The sequence below is a fragment of the Ursus maritimus genome, unplaced genomic scaffold, assembly GCF_017311325.1.
Source record: "Ursus maritimus isolate PB19 unplaced genomic scaffold, ASM1731132v1 scaffold_17, whole genome shotgun sequence".
In the NCBI taxonomy this organism is placed as follows: domain Eukaryota; kingdom Metazoa; phylum Chordata; class Mammalia; order Carnivora; family Ursidae; genus Ursus; species Ursus maritimus.
This window is the reverse complement of record NW_024424119.1, coordinates 8,785,291-8,809,471: the sequence shown is the minus strand read 5'-3', so window position 1 is coordinate 8,809,471 and position 24,181 is coordinate 8,785,291. Positions and strand designations below refer to the sequence as shown.

Below are 24,181 nucleotides of genomic sequence, written 5' to 3'. Positions count from 1 at the left end.
TTTTCTTTTCTTTTCTTTTCTTTTCTTTTCTTTTCTTTTCTTTTTTAAAGATTTTATTTATTTATTCGACAGAGATAGAGACAGCCAGCAAGAGAGGGAACACAAGGAGGGGGAGTGGGAGAGGAAGAAGCAGGCTCCCAGCAGAGGAGCCTGATGTGGGGCTCGATCCCATAACGCCAGGATCACGCCCTGAGCCGAAGGCAGACGCTTAACCGCTGTGCCACCCAGGCGCCCCTGGACCCATTTTCTATATCCTTAACTTATGATCTAAATAAAAGCTAAGTGCGGTGTTAGTGGTACTTAAATTTTCCATAGTGTTATGTCTGTTCCTCAGAAAAACCATCATTCACTGAGCACCAGGATTTTGTGCTAAGACAAACTGTCATAAAATGCTAATACAGGACTCAGTAGAATGCACAAAAATGTACTAAAAGCTAGCATCCAGTATGGACCCTAAGAGTTTGGTTCTAGGCCTGGAAAGCTACTGCTTCTTGTTTATGTATTTCAGTGAGCATCCATGATTAGAAACGTAGATGTATTTGTGTGTGTGTGCCGGTGGCGGGGCGGGGGGCGGGGGGTTGCTGTAAAATGGTCCTTAAGTAATAAGAAAGGTAACGTGATATTGATAACCTGTGATTTTTCTTGGTGAATGAACTATCAGAGCTTGGAAGTGAAAGGTGAATGTCAGCTGTTTTTAGCACCTAGAAGTAAAGGGATCCCCTTCCAGTTGGTTAAGTTGCATCATTAACCTCCCATCAACCAGCAGTTTACTAACTCAAACACCAGCATGTGTTAATGGTGAATTCTGAGGTTTGTACTCAAAGCAGGGGAATCTCAGTAGGACGACTCCCAGGCTCCAGGGGTTTGGTTTACTACCCCTCCCACCCCTGTCTTGTCACAGCCTGAAATGTATAAATTATCGGCCTGTCTTGAGAATGACTTAGTTGCAGTAACTTGCGAAAGCTCCCAAATTCAAAAATGGTAGATGTGAAATGTCTACCTTTGTCAGGTCAATGTCGCACAGGATATGGTTCCTTTTGTTTAATATTCTACAGCCTTGGGCTGTAGAAGGCAATGAGTCATTTTGGAAAGGGGAAACGTGGTGAAAGAAAACCCTTGACATTAGCCTCAAGCGCTTGCAAGTTTGTGAGGTAAAGTTTTAGGTACCTTGCCTGTACTTCGGAACCATTTTGTCTAATTTTATGACAGAATTTCCCCCCAAAAGAACAAACCCTGGGAGAATTGATAAGTTGTAAACAGACTGATCTGGAGAGGGTATTCTATTCTACTTCCTGAATTTTTAATGGGTAGGAAGCCATCTGCTTCTCCATATGGAAGTGTTATCGTCTCCTGCGTGAAGCCAGCGCAGTTCGTCGCCAGAACCACGGGAGGAGGCAGCCCTCTTGCTCCTCTCACTTTACCTTTTATAGAATTAATACGGCGCCGACTTTATTAGAGTTCAGATTTCCTATTGTGACATCTAAGGCCGCCTAACTCAGACAATGAGCACTGAGCACCCGAAGAAAGATTTTCAAGTGGATAGAGTTGCACCCCTTCATAAAATGGTGTAGTAAGATAGTAAGCTCCTTCTTCTTTTAATTTAAAATATTTTCATTGTGTCATGGAACACTACATCAGAAACTAATGATATACTGTATGGTGACTAACATAACATAATAAAAAAAATTTAAAAGTAAATGAATAAATAAAATATTTTCATTGTGTTTTATTAAATGAAGCATAGCACGTGCTAGAAATATTTTCCTTATTCTTCAGTGATCCCTCCGAAACCTAGTAGCTATTCGTTCTCCCTCTTCCTTGGGATTTTATTTTATTTCATTTTTATTTTTACTTATTTTTTTCCCTTGGGATTTTTAAAAGTGTTTTTCCTTTTGTGCTTGCTTTCTGTTTGTTTGGCTTTAGACATAAGCGACTACTCAGTGGACGACGAGTGCTTGGTGAAGCTGCTGAAGGGGTGTTGCCTTAAGAACCTGCAGCGGCCCTTGCAAGCCGAGCTGTGCTTCAATCACGTCATCCAAAGGTACAAACGAGCAAGGAGGCTGGGGCTGAGTGCAGGCTGTGGTTTCCAGGGAGTTACTGTGAGAAAGCAACGTGTTCCCTCCCACAGCGAGTGTTCGGTGCTACCAGGAAAAGAATCCAGTAGCGCTCTCTTTGTCCTTGGAGAGCAAACTTAGAGCCCCAGTAGAGCATGGCTTTATGCATTTCTGCTGGTGTGTAAGGGGAACACTAAGCTCCATGAAAGCTAAACACTAGTTTAGCTGAGAACATAGGAGGACTGGTGAGGACTGGTGTCCTTATGAAGAGGAAAGAGACCATGTCTATATCCCAAATAAGTCATCTGCTGTTTTTAATAAACATGTTAAAGAAGTAGCCACTGATTAAAAAAGTAATTTAAAAAAAAAGAAAAGAAGTATCCATTGAGTTCAATTTTACTGATGTTTCTGGAAGGATCAAAAGGATGACCCAATTTGTGCTATGTGTTACATTTGTCGAATCTACAGTGAATTGTTTGCTCCCGTGTTTTGTAATTTGGGATCGTGAGCTCCCCTTCAATGGGGTTTTATCGTGAGACACCTATGAGGCTGGGATGGAAGAAGAGCCTCTGAAGTGATTTTGCTTTTATTTCTGCCAGTGCCCCCAAAACTTTTTCAGCCCAGGCCCACTTTCATGTTAATGTCATTGCTTAGAGGTCCTTGGATCCTTTGGGCCACGTAAATATGAATTGCAAATTCATGTGAGGACAGGTCTGTTATTAATTTCCCAAGGAATGCATTTTTTCCTTCCAACCTGGATGCAGACCGAGGAGCCAACTGCCCTTATCTTCCTCCTATGCCAGAGAGTAGGTTTTTCCAATCTGCCCTTTCTCTGATGGAGAATGGCCCCAGCTTGATATAGAAGTCTCAGGCGCTGCTCTTCTGTGGGCTCAAGGCCTCATCTGCATGAACACTGAGATATAAAGCCCTGGTTGATTCAGGCCAAAACAGGTCCCAGGACTGCTTTGACATCATCCAGACACTTAGAGTTCTGGCTTTGTTTTGTTTTCAGCTTGAGAGTTTTTCTTATGTTCTTGTGAGCTGAGCTATACATTTGGAAGGGCTTTACCTTATATATATTTATTTTTTATTGCTTCTTGATGCTTTATGGTCAGATTTCATAATATTGCTGAAAACAGAAGTGTTGACCACTTCTTCATTGACTTTTTTTTTAGCCTTACAAGACTTAACAATTTAAAGGAATACAGTGTCCTTATTTCTAAATGGAATTATTTCCTGAATACGTTCATTTTTTAGGAGGATGACCTTGTCCTTTCAGGGTTAATCTTTGAAGATCTTGCATGCATTCGTCTGCCTAAGGGGCATAAACAATGCTCAGTACTGGATTTAGATTAAAGAATAAAATAAAAGATGAATATAGTCAAAACACACTATTTATTGCCATCGTTTATTAGATTCCTTGACCGTATAATGACAGTTCTGTCTGGTAATAAGCTTAGTGCTGTACCTGTTTCCTGAGGAATGGGGAAAGTGCATACATTAAAAAAGAACGATTTGTTTCTTGTTCTGTTAAGACTTAATCACTTTTCTTTCACTCTTTTAGTGAAAAGCTACTGAAGTATGACCACTATCTAGTGCCATTTACTCTGTTTGAGTTGGCCTTTTTGTACAAAAGCCAAGGGGAAATTGACAAGGCCATAAAGACCCTAGAAACTGCAAGGTAAGTGGTGATGGCAGCTCTTCCTGCCTGCTATGAAGTCAGGAACATCGACACCAGTATAGCCACAGCAGTAATATTATATACTTAGAAGTTAAAACACGAATGAAAAATGAATAATAACATTATGCTCATGACTTTTGCTGTAGTTGTGCTATTTCCAGCCTTTTTAATGCCTGGCCCTGTGACTGTTTGCAAATGTGATTGTGGGCCTCTCTATGCCTGATTTCTAACCTATTCTCTTCTGGATTGGGGTTGGCAGGCGTTTTCTGGAAAGGACCAGATAGTAAGAATTTTTGGTTTTACAGCATAAGGTTTCATTGCAACTTCTAATTGCATTGAAAGCAGCCGCAGAAGACAACATGTAAATAAATGGGTGTATCTGGGTTTGGCCATTATTTGGGTCATAATTTGCTGACCCTTGTTGTCTTCAACCATATCTCTCATTTCCTTGAAGAGCTGCTGATTGGAAGAAGCCCTCTGTGTCTTTCCCTGGCTCTCTTTTCTTTCTGTCTACTGTGGTAATTTCGAAGCATTTTCATTTCTGCTTGACAGTGGCTCTCAGACTTGTGATCATGGCTCACTTAAACCCTGTGGTCTGTTCGCCTTGAATACTTCTTGAATACAGTGGAGAAAGAATGACATAATAGCTTTAAGCCATAAATAGCTTATTGATTCATTAGTTTGTTCATTTACTCAAATTCAGCGAGTATTCACTGAGCATTTATTATGTGCCAGACACTAGTAAAGGCTCTAGACAGACATCTATACATAAACAGGTGACGTTTCCTCTTGCTTAGTTAGAGGGTGATGTTGAATAAACCAACAAGTAGGAAAACCAGCAATGGCATATGCTTTGCTGACATTTATAATATGATACAGAGTCCCTGGGTATTACCTTAGGTTGGGTTGAGCCTGGACGTTTTCCTTGAGGAGATGATACTGTAGTTGAGATTTGCATATTTAAAGCCAGTCTTGAGAAGATCAGTCACCAAAAGACGGGGTGGGGAGCATTCCTGGCTGAAGCCACAGCTAGGAAACTTCTAAATGGGCAATTAGCCACTAGATAGTATATGATGCTATTTGCTGAAATGGGGTATGCTTAGAAGAGCAGGTTCCAGGAAAGGAGAAGACATACTTCTGTTTAGAACCGTGGGATTTTGAGGTGCTTGCTGGGTGTCCATGTGGAGATGGTGAGTTGACAGTCAAATATACAAGCCTGGAGTTCAGTGGAAACATCAAGGCTGAATGTAGAGATTTCAAAGTCACCTGCTCAGAGACAGTGATATTTAAAGCCAGGATACTTGATGAAGTGATTCGGGGAAAATAATACAGCTAGAGAAAGAGGTCCAGCACAGAGCTTCGGGATATGCCATCATTTTATTTTATTTTATTTTATTTTATTTTTTATTTTATATAGCGGAAGAGCCTGATGTGGGGCTCGATCCCAGAACGCCGGGATCACGCCCTGAGCCGAAGGCGGACACTTAACCGCTGTGCCACCCAGGCGCCCCTATTTTATTTTATTTTTTAAAAGATTTTATTTATTTACTTGACAGAGAGACAGGCAGTGAGAGAGGGAACACAAGCAGGGGGAGTGGGAGAGGAAGAAGCAGGCTCCCAGTGGAGGAGCCTGATGTGGGGCTCGATCCCAGTACACCGGGGATCACGCCCTGAGCCAAAGGCAGATGCTTAATGACTGAGCCACCCAGGTGCCCCTATGCCATCATTTTAGAAATGAAACAATAAGATTAAGAAGAAGTGGCCAGTGAATTAGGAAGACATCCAGGAAAGCAAAGTGAACAAAGTGTTTCAAAGAGAAGAAAGTGGTCATTTGTGAAGATGGCTGCTGAGAGGTGAAGCAAGGGGAGTCCAGAGAAGTGGCTGCTGAACTTGGCAGCATGAAGATCATCAGTGACTTTGACCAGTGAGGGGAGAAAGTGGAGTCAGCTACTTCAGGCAACTTTTCAGGATGTGTTGCTGTGAATGAAGCATAGTAATGGGGAAGAAGCTTCAGGGGCATCATGGAACTGAGAGAGGCTGCTCCTGCTGCTACTTATTTTTTTAAAGGGTGATATCGGAGTGAGTCACTTTTAAAGCTAATTTTGTTAAGAGTGAGAATGACTCTTATTTCAACTGACATGTATGTATCTTCAAATCTAGCTATTGGAAAATTAGGAACTCTCATTAGTGTCGTTTGCAGTATTCATTGTTTGGACCTACTTGGTGTTACCTAAGCAATGCACAATAAGACAAATTTGTAATGATGAAAATAAGACTGATAATTCACTACTAAAAAAAAAGACCATCAGTGATCAAAAGTCACCACTAACTCAAGCCTGTGCTAATGAAACCACCATAAACAGATTGCTTCCCAGCAATTTCAAGACTTTGAATTGTCTGCACTTTCCATTATGCAGTTGGAGCTTCGCAAAGTTGCCAAAATTAGTGGCCGGGCATTTAGGAAAATACTCAGTTACATCCTTTGGTAACCCGTATTGTGTATAATAACTGTTATCAAGGTTACCAGTGAGTAGCTCTTAGACCTGTATAAAAAGAGCTGTTGAAGGAAAGCATTGCCATTGCAAAGAAAGGAGTTACAGTTCACCCACGGGCCAAGGCACTGTGTAAAAGCAGGAGCCCAGAGTTACAGCCATTCCCTCCTGCTGATTCTTAACAATTCTAACAGACGGAAGTGAACATGGATGATCTAAGTAAAGTTTTTAACTAATCTATGGATTTCTATGGCACCTTCTGACATCGTCCCACAGTTATTGGCCAAACCATTGATATTTGCCTGTGAGAATCGGAATAATTTTGGTGTCACCATATAATCCTGCTTTCTTTGTTGTAGCTGTTTCATGAGAGTTTCAGCATCATTTCTTTGCGGGGGTGGGGGGGCAGTGATTGATCATGTTCACGTGAGGCTGCCTTAAAATTCCTGGTTTAGAAAAGAAAGTCAACTATTTAGGAATAGTTCACAAAAGTTGTTAAACCCTCTTCATATGCTTCTGGCTGTGTTTGTGAATGGATTGGTCATTAAATAGGAACCTGCTATTCAAAGTATGACTCAAATCACTGCCAGGAAGCTTCTAGAAATATAGAATATTGCCATCCTCCTTTGCTCACAGGATCAGAATCTACATTTTAACAAGATCTGCTGTTAAGTCATATTCACATTTGGAAGCAAATAAGGAATGAAGATGAGAAGAAGGGGAGGTGGTGGTGTTGCCCTTGTTGGATACAAAGGGATTTTGACATTACAATTTCATTGTTATTTTCTTTAGAAACAACTACAAAGATTACTCCATGGAGTCCAGGCTACACTTCCGAATTCAGGCAGCTCTTCACCTCTGGAAAAAAACTTCCTCCGATTGATCAGAACATGAAGGATGGGGTTTTTCCTCAGTTAGCACTGACATCTGCGATAGACTAGAGCTTGTATTAAAGTAGAAAAGTGATCTCGTGAATGAGAGACAAAAAAATAATTTTATTGTTAATATTTTTTATCATCTGTGTGGTTTACTGTTGGTCTGCGTAAATTTTTTTTTCCTATGAAACGATGTTCAATGTTTAGTACTATCTAGAAAATTCTTATATTTTGCCTCTCCAAAAAGAATTTCATATTAGATTTGAATTGGAGAGTGAAGAAGTCTTTTAAAGGACTCACAGGTACAATCAAGTCTGATTAGATTATTTATTTTTTTTAATGTGGAAATTAATGTTTAAGTAGCAAATGGCTGATAAGTTGAGCCATTTTTAGCTTTGTTGGTCAGAGATATTTTGTTGCCTCCTATTTAAATTTAAGAGGGGAAATAAAAATCACCTACATTCAAAATAGATTACCAATAACCTGAAGTCTCCTGAATAAGACAGGCAGTGGGTGTGAATTAGGGACAGGATAATGTCCTTAATAGGTGGAAGGGAACTGTATCTAGAAAAGATGGTGAAATATAGGTTTTAGGTTTTTTTTTATTCTTCGTGTAAGTTAAAGGTGGTGACATTTTTGAGCAACTATTCTTTTTTTGAATGTACCTAAGTCTATTATAATAAAATTCAAAGAACTCTGTCTAAAGGGAAGAAAAGTCATATTTTAGAAATTATCCTCAACCTTAGCCATGAGAGTCTAAAATACGTACATTGATTATTTTTTTCTATAGGAAGCAAAGTTCCTGCTGCTTTAAATGATATGTAAAATATCAGTAATTTTTATACTCATGATGTTGGTGAGTAAGATCTAATTTTCTAATCTCTTTATCTAGCACTGTGATGGTTCCTTGTAAATATCTGGACTGTGCTTCGTCCTTTAACTGGGAAACACAATCAGGGCAGAATGTGGGGAAGAGCCTGGCTTAGCAGTTACTGGGGTGACCCTTGAGGAGCCCCCCTATTCTCTGCGTCAGCATATTTTCCTCATCTATGAAATGGAAAAAGAACAGATGACTTTTCAAGGTCTCTTTCAGGTTTTTAAATGTGCGTCTGTGTATTAGGCATTTTCTGCAAACAGTGTCAAACTGTTTAACTCAAACTATTACCACAAAGTGCGTGTCTTACTCCACAGTCCTGTCTACCCCCCCACTGCCAAGTGTTGGGGTTAATGACAGGATTGCATCCAGGGCGAGGAAAAATACTTCATGGATCCATAAATCAGGGTTTGGTCCCATTTCTGTTCTATTTTGAAGAGTAACTTATGGAAACCTCTGCAGTTTAGCAGAACAGCCCCAGATTGGGCGCCTGGAGCCCACCTCTGCTAGTCGGTACTTCCTTGACGTGGACTAAGTCATTCTTCCTCGACTCCGTTTCCCCAGTGGGGATGGCAACACACTGCTTGGTGCTCGTGGCGGCTCAGTTAGATAATGCATATGATAGCTTTTTGTAAACTGTGAAAGGCCATGTGAGTATATGAGTTGCTGTAATAATTATGGATTTTATGCACTGATAATAATATCAACACAAAAATATTGGCCGACTTTGTGGTCTCTGATGTAAAATGAAGGAAGTGCAGAAATTCAAACACCTTTAAATTTATTCATGTGTTTGGCCCTGACAATAACCCAGATTATGAATTTGCTCCTTGCTGTTCATTCCCTGCTACACGTGTCTATGCCCAGCAGGTATTTTGGTCTTGTTTTCTTTAAGGTACTAATTCTTGACCAATACTAAGGATATGTTTCCAGTGGAAGATGATTAATACAACTTGAGTCAGAGAACTAGTCCTTCAGACAGCATGGTGGGAGCTCTCGCTATGTGCTATTAATATGAATTACGTAGCTTTATTTTAAGTCCAGACAAGAGGAAATAAAATGAACGGTTATTACCATATCAGCAGTGGAAATACATTTAATAATTATTTTGTATACAACTTGAGAAATAGTAAACAATTTCCTTAGAAGAGCTTTGGTAGCATTACTTTTTAAAAGTACAAACACCCATATTGTTTTTGTGAGAACCTGCAGGTCAGAGCGGAAGTCAGTAAAAACTTATCTTTCTGGTATAATTTGAAAACAATATAAGCTATGGTGTTTATTTTTATTTTACTTTAACTCTGCATTACCAAACAAATATAAAAGAAATTCCTATCTCTCATTAGAATTGTTCCTCTATTTTTTTCTTATTTTGTTCTTATTTTTACTTCCTATTCTTTTTATTTAAATTCAATTAACAAGCCTATAGAACATCATTAGTTTCAGATGTAGTTCAGTAATTTATCAGTCGCACATAACACCCAGTGCTCATCACCTTAATGTTCATCACCCAGTTACCCCCTCCCCTCACCCACCTCCCCTCCAGCAACCCTGTTTCTTTCCCATAGTTAAGAGTCTCTCACGGTTTGTCTCCCTCTCTGATTTCTTCCCATTCCATTTTCCCCTCCCTTCCCCTATGATCCTCTGCGCTGTTTCGTGTGAGTGAAACCTCATGATAATTGTCTTTCTCTGATTGTCCTGTTCTTTTTATAGTTAACTGTTAATATGGATGATCTATCCATTGACTGTGTAATTGTTGTAATATCATTAACACTACAAATATTTATCTGTCTCCTGGCCTGTTGACGATGCCCTGGTGATGCCACTTTCATGGCGTCAGCTAATACTGCATTTTTGGAGTGACTTTGGATCCAGGGTGCTTTGTGAAGAATGAGTGCTGAAGTGACAATGTTTTATCTAATGTTTTGAGGGGCATATGTGATGGGTTTGGGCTGCCAATATGTCTGACAGTTTGTGCAATTTGTGTAGTTTTGGTATAATTTTCTTTTCTTTTTTTTAAATGGAGAGCCAGGGTTCTGATTAGTGCTGTATAAATTTTAAGACTCAAGCAAAGGTTCTGCTTTGTAGGATCAGTGACAAGGAAGGCATGACTTCCGCTTGATAATTAATGGAAGATTAACTATATCAACTCCTATGTGGACATATATTTTAATGTTTCTGTGCTTCTCCTGGATACAGGAAGGTCTCAAGTTACATAGGAAAAGGAAGCTCATTGATTCTGTTTTCTCTACAAGTGGGTAGAAGCTTTAGAGAGGTGAATTCCAAATTAATCAGCATCAAGAAAGATTTTTTAATCATTGAAGCAATCTAAGTATATTGTCTTTGGCCAAGTAGGCAGGTTAGCAGAGCTATGTGACTGTCGTTCCTACCTGGCCTGGGAACTTACAGTTGAACTTTGAGGTTCCTCTATGAGTCTTTGATAAGGGCTTCAAATCAGTGGGATGTGTATAAAGAAGAAGGTTTACCCCCTTTTGAAGACAATCGAGTATTTCTCCTTTTGAAGCTGCTGTAAGCGTAGTTACATTGTGATAGGCACTAATAGTCACTATGGTCGTTATGATGCTACTTCTCATCCTTCCTTTAAAGTGACTGAAAATAATAATTGAAAAGATTTTTGTGACTAACAGAAAGATTTTTGGAATTACTCTGATTAATCCTTCATTGATTTTTCTTTTTACGTATTTCTGTTTTTCTCCTATTCTCTCCATCTTTATCAATCATAAATACAAATGCATTTAGTTAAAATGAGTTAATGAAGACTCTAGTGATTGTTTAGATGCCCTAAGATTTTGTGATTCATAGGGCCTGGAATGAGTCTTGGGAAATTATCTCCTCCCCCACACCCAACCTCTTCAGTCCTGCTCTGTCCGGTCTCGTGGCCACTGGCCACATGGGACAATTGAGCACTTGAAACATGGCTAATGGCATGTGGGTTGGAATGATGCTGAGTGTCAGGGAGTGCTCATTTATGTGTGCTGCAGGTCTGTTTAAAGAAAAGGCCTCCCAAAAGCATGCTTCCTGGAGTTGCTATCTACTATGATCACCCAACCACCATAGTTGTATTCTCAGTTCTGGTTCAAATATGTATCTGTGAGGTTTGCTTTTTTCTGTTCAAGTGCCCATAAACTTTCATTTCATCATTTTATTCTGCAGATGATCAAGGTCATCTTTTTTTTTTTTAAGATTTTATTTATTTATTTGACAGAGATAGAGACAGCCAGCGAGAGAGGGAACACAAGCAGGGGGAGTGGGAGAGGAAGAAGCAGGCTCATAGCGGAGGAGCCTGATGTGCGGCTTGATCCCATAACGCTGGGATCACGCCCTGAGCCGAAGGCAGACGCTCAACCGCTGCGCCACCCAGGCGCCCCGATCAAGGTCATCTTTGATCACTCACTCTCCCACAGCTCCTTAAATACTAGACTGAGACCTTATTTTTAACATTGTTATTTTAATCTGATTTTACAAACATTTGTCGCTTTTTCAGATGCAACAGCACAAACAATTAGAGTTGTAGAGTGATTCACCTTTGAGATGTTAGTAGGTTTTATGATTAAAATTATATATATATAAAGTAGGCTCCACACCCAGCATGGGTCCCAACGTGGGGCTTGAACTCATGACCCTGAGATCAAGACCCGAGCTGAAATCAAGAGCCAGACGCTTACCTGACTGAGCCACCCAGGCACCCCTAAAATAATATTTTCTAAGGTTAACATTATTCTGAAGAATTTGGTGTCTCAGCTATGCCAATATGACTATTTAAGGAATATTAGTCACTAGCTACCCACTTATGATTTGGCAGATAGTTTTTTTAAAGTTATATACTTTAAGCCTTTTGCTGCCTATTATTAGTATTTTTAATGTGTGTGATATACTTAAATTATATGTGTTCATGTAATTGACATTTTTAATCTCTGTAGACATGTCTAGATCAGATAGGCAAGTAGATAGAAAATAACTTATAAATATGAAATAGACAATGTTTTATCCTGCTCTTTCAGAAAGAGTGCAGGATTTTCTCCAAATTGTCTCCCCTCCTGTAGACCAGTTATTTATATATTTTTCTTTACGTATTCGATTGCTTGTTTGAAACCCTGTTCCCACTTCCCATTGTTGATAGCTTTGTCTTTTTTATATCTGCTGTCAGATTTAGTTACTTCAGATTATTGAACTTGAAATGTAAGGAAGGATGCATCAGAATTTATCATGAGGGAGAATACCTTCTCTGTTGAGCAGTTGCTATCTGATTTTGATGGCATGGAAGTCCATTCCAATCCGTTCATGACTTGAAAACGGCAGAAAGAAATGATGCAAGGACTGTTTAGTGGATTCAGAAGGCTGAGCAGGTTCTTGGCCTGATCCGTCCTAAAGGGCTGGTGCATCTAGCTTCGGTGGAAGTCTAACCCCCATTCTGTCCCATTTATAAATATATCAGATGGTAATACTGTAACCCGACCTTGCATGGAAAAATCCAAGCAGCCGCCTCACTGTATTTAATAAAGAATTCATACAGATGCCTACAGATCAGGTATTTAATAGGAAATCTCAAGGTACTTTGAAGTATAATGCTAAACTTTATGAAGTAAAACTTGTATGTTAATCCAGTAGTTCTTAGAAACACACAGTTTAAGTGATGAATGTAAGGGATGCTGGCATATCCCAGTGGGAGCTTTGGTTTTATTGCTACTTAATATTTTCTAGTAATTTTGTTTTAATTATTAGTAGTCTATTGAACACTATTAGGAAAAGAAAAAGTTGGGTCTCAGTGTAACAGAACTGATAGCCAGAGAAATTGGATACGTGAACATATTAGAGAATACTGCTTATCATTTCAGTTTTAAAGGAATTCTGTTATTTTGAGATGCTGGAAGGTCTTCCTCAATTTGAAGGGATGTGACTCCCTGCTTGGGAAATCATACAGACATCCTAATTCATTCTTGTCTTTATTGGAACCAAGTGTCCAGGTTAGTAAATTAGTTTAAACAATTTTCATTAATTACTTCACTTTTTACCTGAAATGATTTTACTCTTCATAGTGGACTGTTGCTTTTTATACAGTGATTCATTTTTTAAGGATATACTTTACATGAAAAGAAAGATTATGGTAAACATAAATCTTAGGCTGTTGATTTAATGGCTGAAGAAAGCAGTACTGTTGGGTACTTTGATTTGCAAAAGGAGAGCACACGTGTTCCACTGATATGTGCTGTCCAGAAAAATGACTTCATTCCGAACCAGTATGTCGCATTCTCATGTTGTCTAAGGGAAAATTTTTTTATAAGTAGGTAGTTTATTATTTATTCTTTTTTTCCCTTTGCTAACTGTTGACATCCAAACACCCAAATGAATACCAGCTGAGGCATTTATATGCTAGTGTTTTAAATATTTATTTGCAAATATTCATAGAACTCTTGAATTTTTTGATGCAAGTTGCTAAATCAGATGTAAAGGTAAAATATATATTTAATAAGTGAGAAGTATTATTTTATTACTGAAATTTATTTCTAAAGCAAATTTATTTTGTAGGTATTTCACTTGGGAAATTTTGCTTTGCCTTAAAACACAAACAAAATAAACCTGTCTTGTGGTCTGCTTATCTAAAAACCCTTAATGTTACCATGCCATGTAGGTGGATTTTGAAATTCTTTGAAAATGTGTATTTTTCACTTTCATTTGGATTAAACAAAAGTAGTTAGAGGTCATAGACTTTGTAAATCAGTGTGTGGTTTCTTGTTGACTCATCAAAGCTACCTGTATGTACTTTGTAATTCAATGATTTATTAGTAAAAATTGCCAACATTTTCTGTCCCTCATTCTCTTCTCATTACACTTGAACTTGGTTTCCTATCTTTTCCATTCCCAGTGGTCACAGTTTTACAGAGCAAGACATTTTTAGAAATTGAAGATGTGTGAGTTCTATGTAAGATGAATGTGTTAGTAGCATCCATCTGCTGATCAAATAGGCATTGGATCTGGTACCAGAAAGTGAAATAGATTGTAGCTATAAAAGCATTTTATCAATATAAGTCGGGAAGAAAGAAGAAAACTGTGAACTTCTGATATTTTTAATATAAAAACTGTGTTCCCAATGCGTATTTGCTTGCTGATTTTGTGTTAATGTTATCACCTATGATTTGTAAGCTAATGCTGATATGACATCCACATTTTCAACATGAAGACAACAGTTCCTGTAGCATATTTTTAACATTAAGACATTTTTGAAAACAGATGTCATCTTAGAAGTTGTATTTTTAAGTGCAAATAAATCATCCCAACTTGAAAGTCAACATGCTTTATTTTTCATTCTTCAGTATTACAGAATACCCTGCATTATTACCCTGCATTATTAGCTGTATGTGTAAGTTGCCAGGTATTCCCGGAATTCGGTATTCTTGTATTGCTACAACTCATTTACCTACAACATGCAATTGAATTGTTATATTGTTACTTAAGTAAATTCCACTTGATGAAATTAGTCTTATTGTGGTTGGTCTACACCAACACAACATCTGTTATGCTGGTGTCTAATTGTAGTGTGATGTGCACTTAACTTTTTGTTTCTTGGTAAGACTTTCTAAAACCTTTTCAGACAAATGGGAAAGTCTCTCTTTCTGCCATGTTCTTGACTGAGCAGTGGGCATGAAGAGATAAATGGGATGGCACAGTTATCTTGAGGGAGGATTACCTTGTCTTTCATCTTTTTAGAATCGATTTCATAGTTTAGAGATTTAGATTAGGTGCTAATATGTTCAGTTTAAGGAGGAATCTTTAGCATTCAGTGTAACAGTGGGAAAAAATTGGCCTCTGAGAATCAGGAGGTCTGTGTTTGAAGCTGGACTTGGCTGGGTAGTGCCATGTGATCCTCTTCCCCAACAAGTTCACTTCTCTGAACTTTGCCTAACCCCTCTGTAGAATGGGGACAATTTCACCACCTCATTCAGCTTCAGGGAAGATCAAACGAGGTATATAAGAATCACCAACAGGTAACCTAGCATAAAATGCTTTCTTCTACTCCCCTGGATGAGTTAGGGTAAGCTAACATCTGTCACAAAGCAGGTTGTTCCTGCCAGCGCGTGACTTTTCATGTTGTGATTCAGTAACCCATGTTCTTTGTCTTGTGGCTCTTCTGTCTTCAATGCATGGCTGCTAAGGTCACTCTGTCCTTTTGCATCAAGCTGCGAAAGGGGAAAAAGCATGGAGGGTTGTGTGAAGGAGGTAATGCATATGATCTGTTCATATTCCATTGGCTAGAGCTCAGTCATCTCACTTCACCTAATGATGAAAGAGGCAGAGAAATGTAGTCTGTGGGCTCAGGGAAAAAGAGGAAATGGTTATGGCCAACAGTTGGCTTGTCTCTGCTACATTCCCATTTGTGCTGCATCCACCATGGTTCTCACAGTGTGTCCCAGGCTTTCACATTTGTCTTTTTCGTTGTTGTTCTTTGGCATAAGGGGCTTGATAAATTTGGGGATGCATTAGTTATAACTCTTTGGATGGGAATAAAATCAACTTGAGCTAGTTTAAAAACAAAAACTCGAGGAAGCATCTGTTAAGTGGGTAAAGGGCGTCTTGTGGAACTCAGGGACAGGAATGTGAGAGATCCTCAGGAAGCATTTGAATTCAGATTTAAAAAGCTTTAGAGACCATTTTTACTCTGTCTCCTGTGCATCTGCTTCCTTCCCAGCGGATGAGCCTCTGCTCCTGGTTCCTAGGCTACGTCATGGGAAGAAAATGACCACAACACCGCCATGTGTTTCTGTCATGCCCCTTCTCTGTTTCGGGCCAGTGAGGGATCCACTCCACATTGTCCTCATACAGGGCCCTGGGCTGCTGGAGTCTCCACTCTGCCAGGAGAGGGAAAGAGAGCATGGTATACATGAATTGGCTCTTAGAGCTTCTACCCAGAAGTGACATAGTTCATATTCAAAGCAAATCCCAGAGTTTTACCACCTTCAGCTGGGGAGGAAACACAATGCTATGATGTGCCTGGAAGAAGTACCAGAAATGTTGGTGAACAGCACTTATGACTGCCGTAATCTAGATATTTGGCTTATTCTCCTTCCTTCCTTCACACAAAATATACTCACTTCAGCCTGGAGGGAGATACTCCCCAAATCCCATCCAGTCATGGCATCTCCATGAAATACCCTGTAGTCTATTTCAAGTCCAAATGTGGCTCCCATTGATCTGGTGACCATGAACTAAAATGTTACTTGCCCTCTACACACAACTTACATAGTAGTTGAGCAGGGGCAGGATAACCCCAATAAAAACTCCCACTCCGAATGGAAAAGTGAAGCATGGCAAACACATAGCCAACATTGGTCTGTTACAGTTTTAAAATCCCATATTTTGAGCCTCCTGACTGTGCGAATGGAGAATGCTTCTCGATTAGACCTTGATCACATTTCCTGGCAGTATCACCCTTGTCCATTGTTCTCTGTAGCATCCGGCTTCACCTCCTGAAAGAGTCTTTATTTTTCCATAATGTCTTAGGCCACATCTCAAGTGGTTATCAGGGAAATTGCCCTCCTGAGGAAGTGAGCAACTTTCTCAGAACATTTCCTGCCTCGTGATGAGGCCAAGGGATCATTTTAAGTCACAAAGTCTCATCTCTTTCAGGGCTGGTGGTTCTTTGGCAACACAGTTCTCCAAAAAATTTAGTCTGTTTTTTGTCTATTTGATTCAGTGTCATATACCAGATAACCACACCACAGTATTTCTAAGATGCCACTTTTCATTCCCATGTCCAACCTCCCTTGACTTAAGTGACTAAACTTAATATTGACTTGAGTCAATACCACCTCTGGAATCAATTTCTGTATTAATCCGAATGGGCTAGGCTATGCTTTAGTAATAACCCCCATATCTCAGCAGCTTAAAATAACAATACTTTATTTCTTGCTCTTGCTATACGTGTGTGTCAGGTCAATAGAGCACCCTGTTCCACGTTGTGGAGGCCATTGGAACCTCCACTATCCGGAATGATGCTCGTCACCGTGGCAAAGAAAAAGGAATCTGGCTTTTTCTGGTTTGTTTTAAATGCCTTTATTGAGGTATACTTTAAATACCATCAAGGTTACTCCTTTTAAGTATACAAGTCTAGATTTAGGGAATGTATACTTTTGTGCAGCCATGACCATGGCTGAGCTTTGGAACACTGCCTTCACCTCAGAAAGTTTCCTCTTGCCTCTTTGCCGTCAGTCTCCACTCCGGATTCCCTGGCCCTGGACAAACACTGACCTTTTGTCTCTATAGTGTTGCCTTTAAATAAAATTTATGTAAGTGGAATCATCCTATATATAGTCTGTGGTTTCTGGCTTCTTCCCCTTAATGTAATGCTTTGGACATTCATCCATGTTGTTGAATATAATTGTACTTCATTTTTATTGTCGAATTGTATTCCATTGTATGAATATACCCTATATTGGTTATCCATTCACCAGTTGAACATTCACGTACATGTCTTTGTGTGGACATATGTTTTCATTTCTGTTGGGTAGATACCCAGGAGTGGAATTCCTGAAGTATATGTTTAACTTTGTTGAAAATTTCCTATCTTTCAAATGGGCAGTACCATTTTGCATTCCCACCAGCAACGTAGGCAGGCTCCCATTTCCATATCCTCAAATGCTCTATGGTGCTAGTCTTTATTTTAACAGTCTGGTATGTGTGAAGTGGTATCTGTTGGGGTTTTGATGCATATTTTTTAAAATTGAGATATAATTCACATAACAAAATTCACTATTTTAAAGCACAAAATTAAGTGTATACAATTCAGTGTATTTTTTAGTGTAGTTATATGTCATACAACCATCAGCACTATCAAGTCCAGAACATTTCCATCCAGAACATTTTCATCACTCTAAAAGAAGCCCTGTACCCACTAGCGGTCCACTCTGATTCCCTCCTCCTCCCATCCCCTAGCAACCACTAATCTAGTTTCTGTCTGTGTGGATTTGCCTGTTCTGGACATTTCATATGAATGGAGTCCTATAAATAAATGGCCTTTTGTGTCTGGCTTCTTTTATTTAGCATAATGTTTTCAAGTTCCATCCATGATGTAGCATGTATCAGTACTTGATTCCTTTTTATGGCTGAACAACATTCTATTGTATCACTTCCATACTGTCTTTGTTTACCAGCTGAGGGACATTTAGGATATTTCCACTTTTAAGCTATTATGAATAATGCTGCTATGAACATTCATGTATGAGTTTTTGTGCATACATATGGTTTCAATTTTCTAAGGTATGTACCTAGAAGTGGAATTGCTGGGTCATATGTAATTGTACATCTAACTTTTTTTTTCTTTTTTAGATTTTATTTATTTGAGAGAGAGAGAGCACGAGAGGGGAGGGAGGGGCACAGGGAGAGGGAGAAGCAGACACACTGCTGAGTAGGGAGCCAGATGCATGGCTTGATCTCAGGACCTGGAGATCATGACCTGAGCTGAAGACAGATGCTTAACCAACTGAGCCACGCAGGTGCCCCTGTACATTTGACTTTTTGAGGAATTGCCAAACTATTTCCAAAGTAGCCATACTGCTACTACATTCCCACAATCAACCTATGAAGGTTCCAGTTCTTTACATCTTCACTAATTCCTTAATTGATTTTTGATTATAGCAATCCTAGTGGTATCACATAACAACTTTGATTTGCATTTCTCTAATGTCTAATGATTTTGGGCATTCTTTCATATGTTTATTGGCTATTTATATATCTTCATTGGAGAGAAATATCCATTCAAATTCTTCACTCATTTTTTTAAAGATTTTATTTATTTTAGAAAGAGAGCTTGCATGTGAGTGGGGGGAGGGGCAGAGGGAGAGAGAATCCTTTTTTTTTTTTTTTATAGTGATTTTTTATTATATTATGTTAGTCACCATACAGTACATCCCCGGTTTCCGATGTAAGGCTCGATGATTCATTAGTTGTGTATAACACCCAGTGCACCATGTAATACGTGCCCTCCTTACTACCCATCACCGGCCTATCCCATTCCCCCACCCCCCTCCCCTCTGTGGCCCTCAGTTTGTTTCTCATAGTCCATAGTCAGGGAGAGAGAATCTTAAGCAGACTCCGTGGGGCACAATCTCATGACACTGAGATTGTGATCTGAGCTGAAAGCAAGAGTTGGGCACTTAACCGACTGAGCCACCCAGGCGCCCCAATTCTTTACTCGTTTTTAAATTTTGTTGTCTCTGTATCGTTTCGTGGTAAGAGTTCTTCGTTTATCCTGGATACTAGACCTTTGTCCAATACAGGCACACCTTGTTTTGTTGTGCTTCACTTTCTTGCACTTCACAGGTACTATGTTTTTTACTAATTGAAGGTTTGTGGCAACCCTGCATTGAATAAGTCTCTTGGCGCCATTTTCCCATCACTATTTGCTCACTTTGTGTCACATTTGGTAGCACTCTCAGTATTTCAAACTTTTCCGTTATTTTGTTTGTCATGGTGATCTATAATCAGTAATCTTTACTGTTACTATAGTAATTGTTTTGGGGTGTCACAATCCCACCCATATAAGATAACAAACTTAATGTTGTGTGCGCTCTGACTGCTCCACCTACTGGCTGTTCCCCATCTCTTTCCCTCTCCTCAGGCCTCCCTATTACCTGTTACACAATGATGCTGAAATGAAGCCAATTAATAACCCTACAGTGGCCTCTAAGTGTTCAAGTCAAAGGGAGAGTCACACGTCTCTCACTTTAAATCAAAAGCTAGAAACAATGAAGCTTAGTGAGGGAGGCATATCAAAAGCCAAGATAAGCTGGAAGCTAGGCCTCTTCTGCCAAACAGCCAAGTTGTGAATGCAAAGGAGAAGTTCTTGAAGGAAATTAAAAGTGCTACTCCGGTGAACACACAAATGATAAAATGAAACAGCCCTACTGCTGAGATGGTGAAGGTTTCAGTGGTCTGGATAGAAGATCAAGGCAGGCACAACATTCCCTTCCACCAGAGCCTAATCCAGAGCAAGGCCTTAACTCTCTTCAATTTCGTGAAGGCTGAGAGAGGTGAGGGAGCTGCAGAAGGAAAGTTGGAAGCTGGCAGAGGTTGGTTCATGAGGTCATGAGGTTGAAGGAAAGAAGCCATCTCCATGACATAAAAGTTCAAAATGAAGCAGCAAGTTCTCCAGAAGATCAGGCTAAAATCATTCATGAAGGTGGCTCCACTAAGCAATAGATTTCAGTGTAGACCAAACAGCCTTCTGTTGGAAGAAGATGCCATGTAGGACTTTCATAGCTGGAGAGGAGAAGTCGATGCCTGGCTTCAACGTTTCAAAGGACAGGCTGACCCTCTTAATAGGGGCTAATGCTGCTGATGACTTTACATTGAAACCAATGTAAAGTCATCATTTGGAAAACCCTAAGGCCCTTAAGCGTTATGCTGAATCTACTCTGCCTGTGCTCTGTAAATGGGACAACAAAGTCTGGATGGCAGCACATGTGTTCACGACATGGTTTACTGAATATTGTCAGCCCACTGTTGAGACCTGCTGCTCAGAAAAAAAGATGCCTTTCAAAATATGACTGCTCATTAACAATACATCTGGTCACCCAAGAGCTCTGATGGAGAGGTACAATGAGATTGCTAATACAGCATCCACTCTGTAGTCTATAGATCAAGAAATCATTTTGACTTTCAAATCTTACTATTTAAGAGATACATTTTGTAAAAAGGCTATAGGTGCCATAGCTAGTGATTCCTCTGATGGATCTGGGAAAGTAAATTGAAAACCTAGGAAGAAGTCACCATTTTAAATGCCATTAAGAGCACTCATGATTCATGGAAAGAGATCAAAATATCAACGTGAACAAGAGTTTGGAAGAAGTGGATTCTGATTCTCACGGATGACTTCGAGGTGCTCAAGATTTCAGAGGAGGGAGTTAACTAGCAGATATGGTACAAAGAGAAAGGGATCGCGAATAATTAGAAGTGGGGCCTGAAGATGTGATTGAATTGATGCAATTTCACGTTGTTTTTTTTTAAAGAGAGAGAGATGGGGGCAGTGGAGGGGCAGCGGGAGAGGGAGAAAGAGAATCTTAAGCAGGCTCCATGCCCAGCACATGAGCCTGATGCAGGACTCAATTTTACTACCCTGAGATCGTGACCTGAGCTGAAATTAAGAGTCAGAGGCTTAGCTGACTGACACATCCAGGTGCCCCTTATGACAAAATTTTAATGACTGAGGAGTTGCTTCCTATGGATGAGCAAAGAAAGTGTTTTCTTAAGACGGAATCTACTTCTGGTGAAGATGCTGTGAAGATTGTTAAAATGACAAGAAAGGACTTAGAATATTGCATAACCTTGGTGAGGCAGCAGCAAGGTTTGAGAGGATTGTCCAATTTTGAAAGAAGTTCTACTATGACTAAAATGCTATCAAGCAGCGTGGCGGGGCATCTGGGTGGCTCAGTCGGTTAAGCATCTCCTTGACTCAGGTCCTGGGATCGAGCCCCACGTCAGGCTTCCTGCTCAGTGAGAAGCCTTCTTCTCCCTCTCTCTCCGCCTGCTGCTCCCCCTGCTTGTGCGCTCACGCTCTCTCTCTGTCAAATAAAGAATAAAACCTTAAAAAAAACCAGCATCGCATACTACGGAGAAATTGTTCATGAAAGGAAGAGTCAATCCATGAGGCAAACTTCATTGTTGTCTTATTTGAAGAAGTTGCCACAGCCACCCCAACCGTCAGCAGCCATCACTCCGATCAGTCAGCCGGCATCAGGATCGAGGCAAGACCTCTACCCGCAAAGATTACGACTCTGAATCTCAGAGGATGGTTAGCATTTTTCAGCAATCAAGTAGTTTTTAATTAAGGTATGTACATTGCTTTTTTAGACATAATGCTATTGCACACTTTAAATAGACGACGGTACAGTGTAAATGTAACTTTTATATGCCCTGGGAACCAAAAAAAAAAAATTGACTTGCCTTATTGCAGTGGTCTGGAACTGAATCTCTAAGATCTGCAAGGTCTGCCTGTATATGATTTGCAAGTATTTTCTCCCATTCTGGGAGTTGTCTTTTCATTTTTTTGATAGTGTCTTTTGACACACATCTGAGGTGCGGTTTATCTTTTTTTTTTTTTTTTTAGGCTGCTTGTGATTTTGGTGTCCTATCTAAAAAACCATTGCCTAATTCAAGGTCACACAGGCTTACTCCTGTGTTTTCTTCTAAGTGTTTTACAATTGTAGCTGTTACATTTAGGTCTTCGATCCATTTTGAGTGGATTTTTGTGTATGATGTGACGTCGAGGTTCACCTTCATTCTTTTGCATGTGAGCATCCAATGATCCCATAACCATTTGTTAAAAAGCACACTGGCCTTTATAGCTTTCACCCACATCTTTCACCTGCATCATTTCCATTCATGTTTCATTGTCCTAAGCATGTCATGTGGTTACGCTCAGCTTCAAGGGGACGAGGAAGTACATTTCTACCACACATGTCCTTAGTTTTAAATTTACATGTTACATTTCCAGCTACACGAGATGACTCCCTTTTTCAGTGTAAGTTCCAAGTCCTTGCGGGGAGAAGGAGGGTTATTGGTCTAGCTTGGGAGAGGTTCTGACCCTCCCCTCAAATAACTGTGACCAGGGGAACAGGCTCATTTGGAACAAACGAGGCTGCTGAAAGTTTATCCTCATTGAGTGATGAATGGGATAGTTAAGGGGAAGGGATCATTATGGAGTTAGACTTACTTGACTTTGTCTATCTCAAATATTGTCTGTGAGTTTGAATCTAATTCCGATTTAGATTGTTTGGAAATTGATCTACAAGTATGTGTTCCCTGATTGTACTTTTGTTTGGCCAGTAATTTATTGAGTTCCTGCTATGCCTTTTAGTCACTGTTCCAGGCACTTGGGAAATACTAGTGAGTAAAACAGATTTCTGCCTTCATGGAGATTATATTCTAGTGCGATGAGGCAAACAAACAGTAAATGTGATAACTAAGTTACATAACATGGGGATTGACAATTTAACGCCTAAGGCCAGCTGTCTATTTTGTAAATAAAGTGTTACTAGGACATGGCCACGCCCGTTCATGTGTGTATTACCCATGGCTGCTTTGCCACGACAGTGGCAGACTTCACTAGGGATCTTCCTTGACTTACAATGGGATGACACCTAATAAACCCAGTGTAAGTGGAAAATACCCTAAGTCAAAAATGCATTTAATTCACCTAACCTGCCAAACACTATAGCTTAGCCTAGCCCACCTTACACATGCTAGGAACACTTGCATTACCCTACAGTTGGACAAAATCATCTAACACAAAACCCGTTTTATGATGAAGTATTGAACATCTCATGTAATGCATACTGAAAGCAGAAAGCAGAATGGCTGTATAGGTACCAAACGGTTGTGAGTTCTCAGTTGTTGACCTTCATGATCACGTGGCTGACTGGAGCTGCGGCTCACTGTCACTGCCCAGCATCACGAGAGAGTCTCATACTGCATTACCGCTAGCCTGGGGAGAGATCAAAATTTAAAATTCCAAGTACAGTTTATACTGAAGACTCATTGCTTTTGTTCCATTGTAAACTAAAAAAATTGTAAATCGAACTTTCGTAAGTTGGGAGCCCTCTGTAGTTGCAAGAGAGAACTTTAGGCCCACAGACTTAAAATATTTATTATTTGGCCTTCAAGAAAATATTCGCTGACCCTCTATATAGTACATAGAAGGTGATATGTGCAGGGAAGCAAAGAAAAAATAGAGCCAAGTAAAGAGAACTGGGAATGTTGAGGAAGGAAGGAGGGTCAGGTGCAATTTTAAATGAGGTGGTTAGAGCCGGCCCCATTGAGAAGGTGAAATTAGAGCAAAGACTTGGCAAAGAGGAAGGAGCCAACTAGATATCTGGGGAAAGGGTATTTCAGGCAGAAAACAAAAGCCAGTAGAAAGGCCTTAAGAAAGGAGTGTGTCAAATGCAATCAAAGAAGAGGGAGCAGACCGTGTGGCTGAGCTGAAGTGAGTGAGGGGATAATAGTAAGAGATGGGTTGGATGGGTGTCTGGGACGGAGGGGCTGAGATTTTCCTCTATTTGCAAGCTGACAAATTTAGCCTACACAGTTTTGTGGATTCTGGCAGAAGGCATGAGACTCCTGAGTCAGAGACCAAAACCCTTATTATTCGTGGCACGGCAAGAAGCATGACAGCAGCATATTTCCATCAGTTCCCC

The 24,181-nt window shown here is 39.9% G+C and overlaps 1 protein-coding gene across 2 annotated transcripts in view; it reads left to right on the top strand.

Annotated features, from left to right (window-relative positions):
• Window positions 1-9,062, top strand: part of TTC39B (tetratricopeptide repeat domain 39B) — a 116,795-nt gene extending 107,733 nt beyond the window's left edge. For both annotated transcript variants that reach the window (XM_040631450.1, XM_008689832.2), the window contains exons 18-20: window positions 1,924-2,041; window positions 3,619-3,735; window positions 7,020-9,062. In XM_040631450.1, the coding sequence (XP_040487384.1) occupies window positions 1,924-2,041; window positions 3,619-3,735; window positions 7,020-7,110 (326 nt within the window). In that variant the 3' untranslated portion in view covers window positions 7,111-9,062. The remainder of the gene's footprint in view (window positions 1-1,923; window positions 2,042-3,618; window positions 3,736-7,019) is intronic.
• The last annotated feature ends 15,119 nt before the right edge of the window (window positions 9,063-24,181 follow it).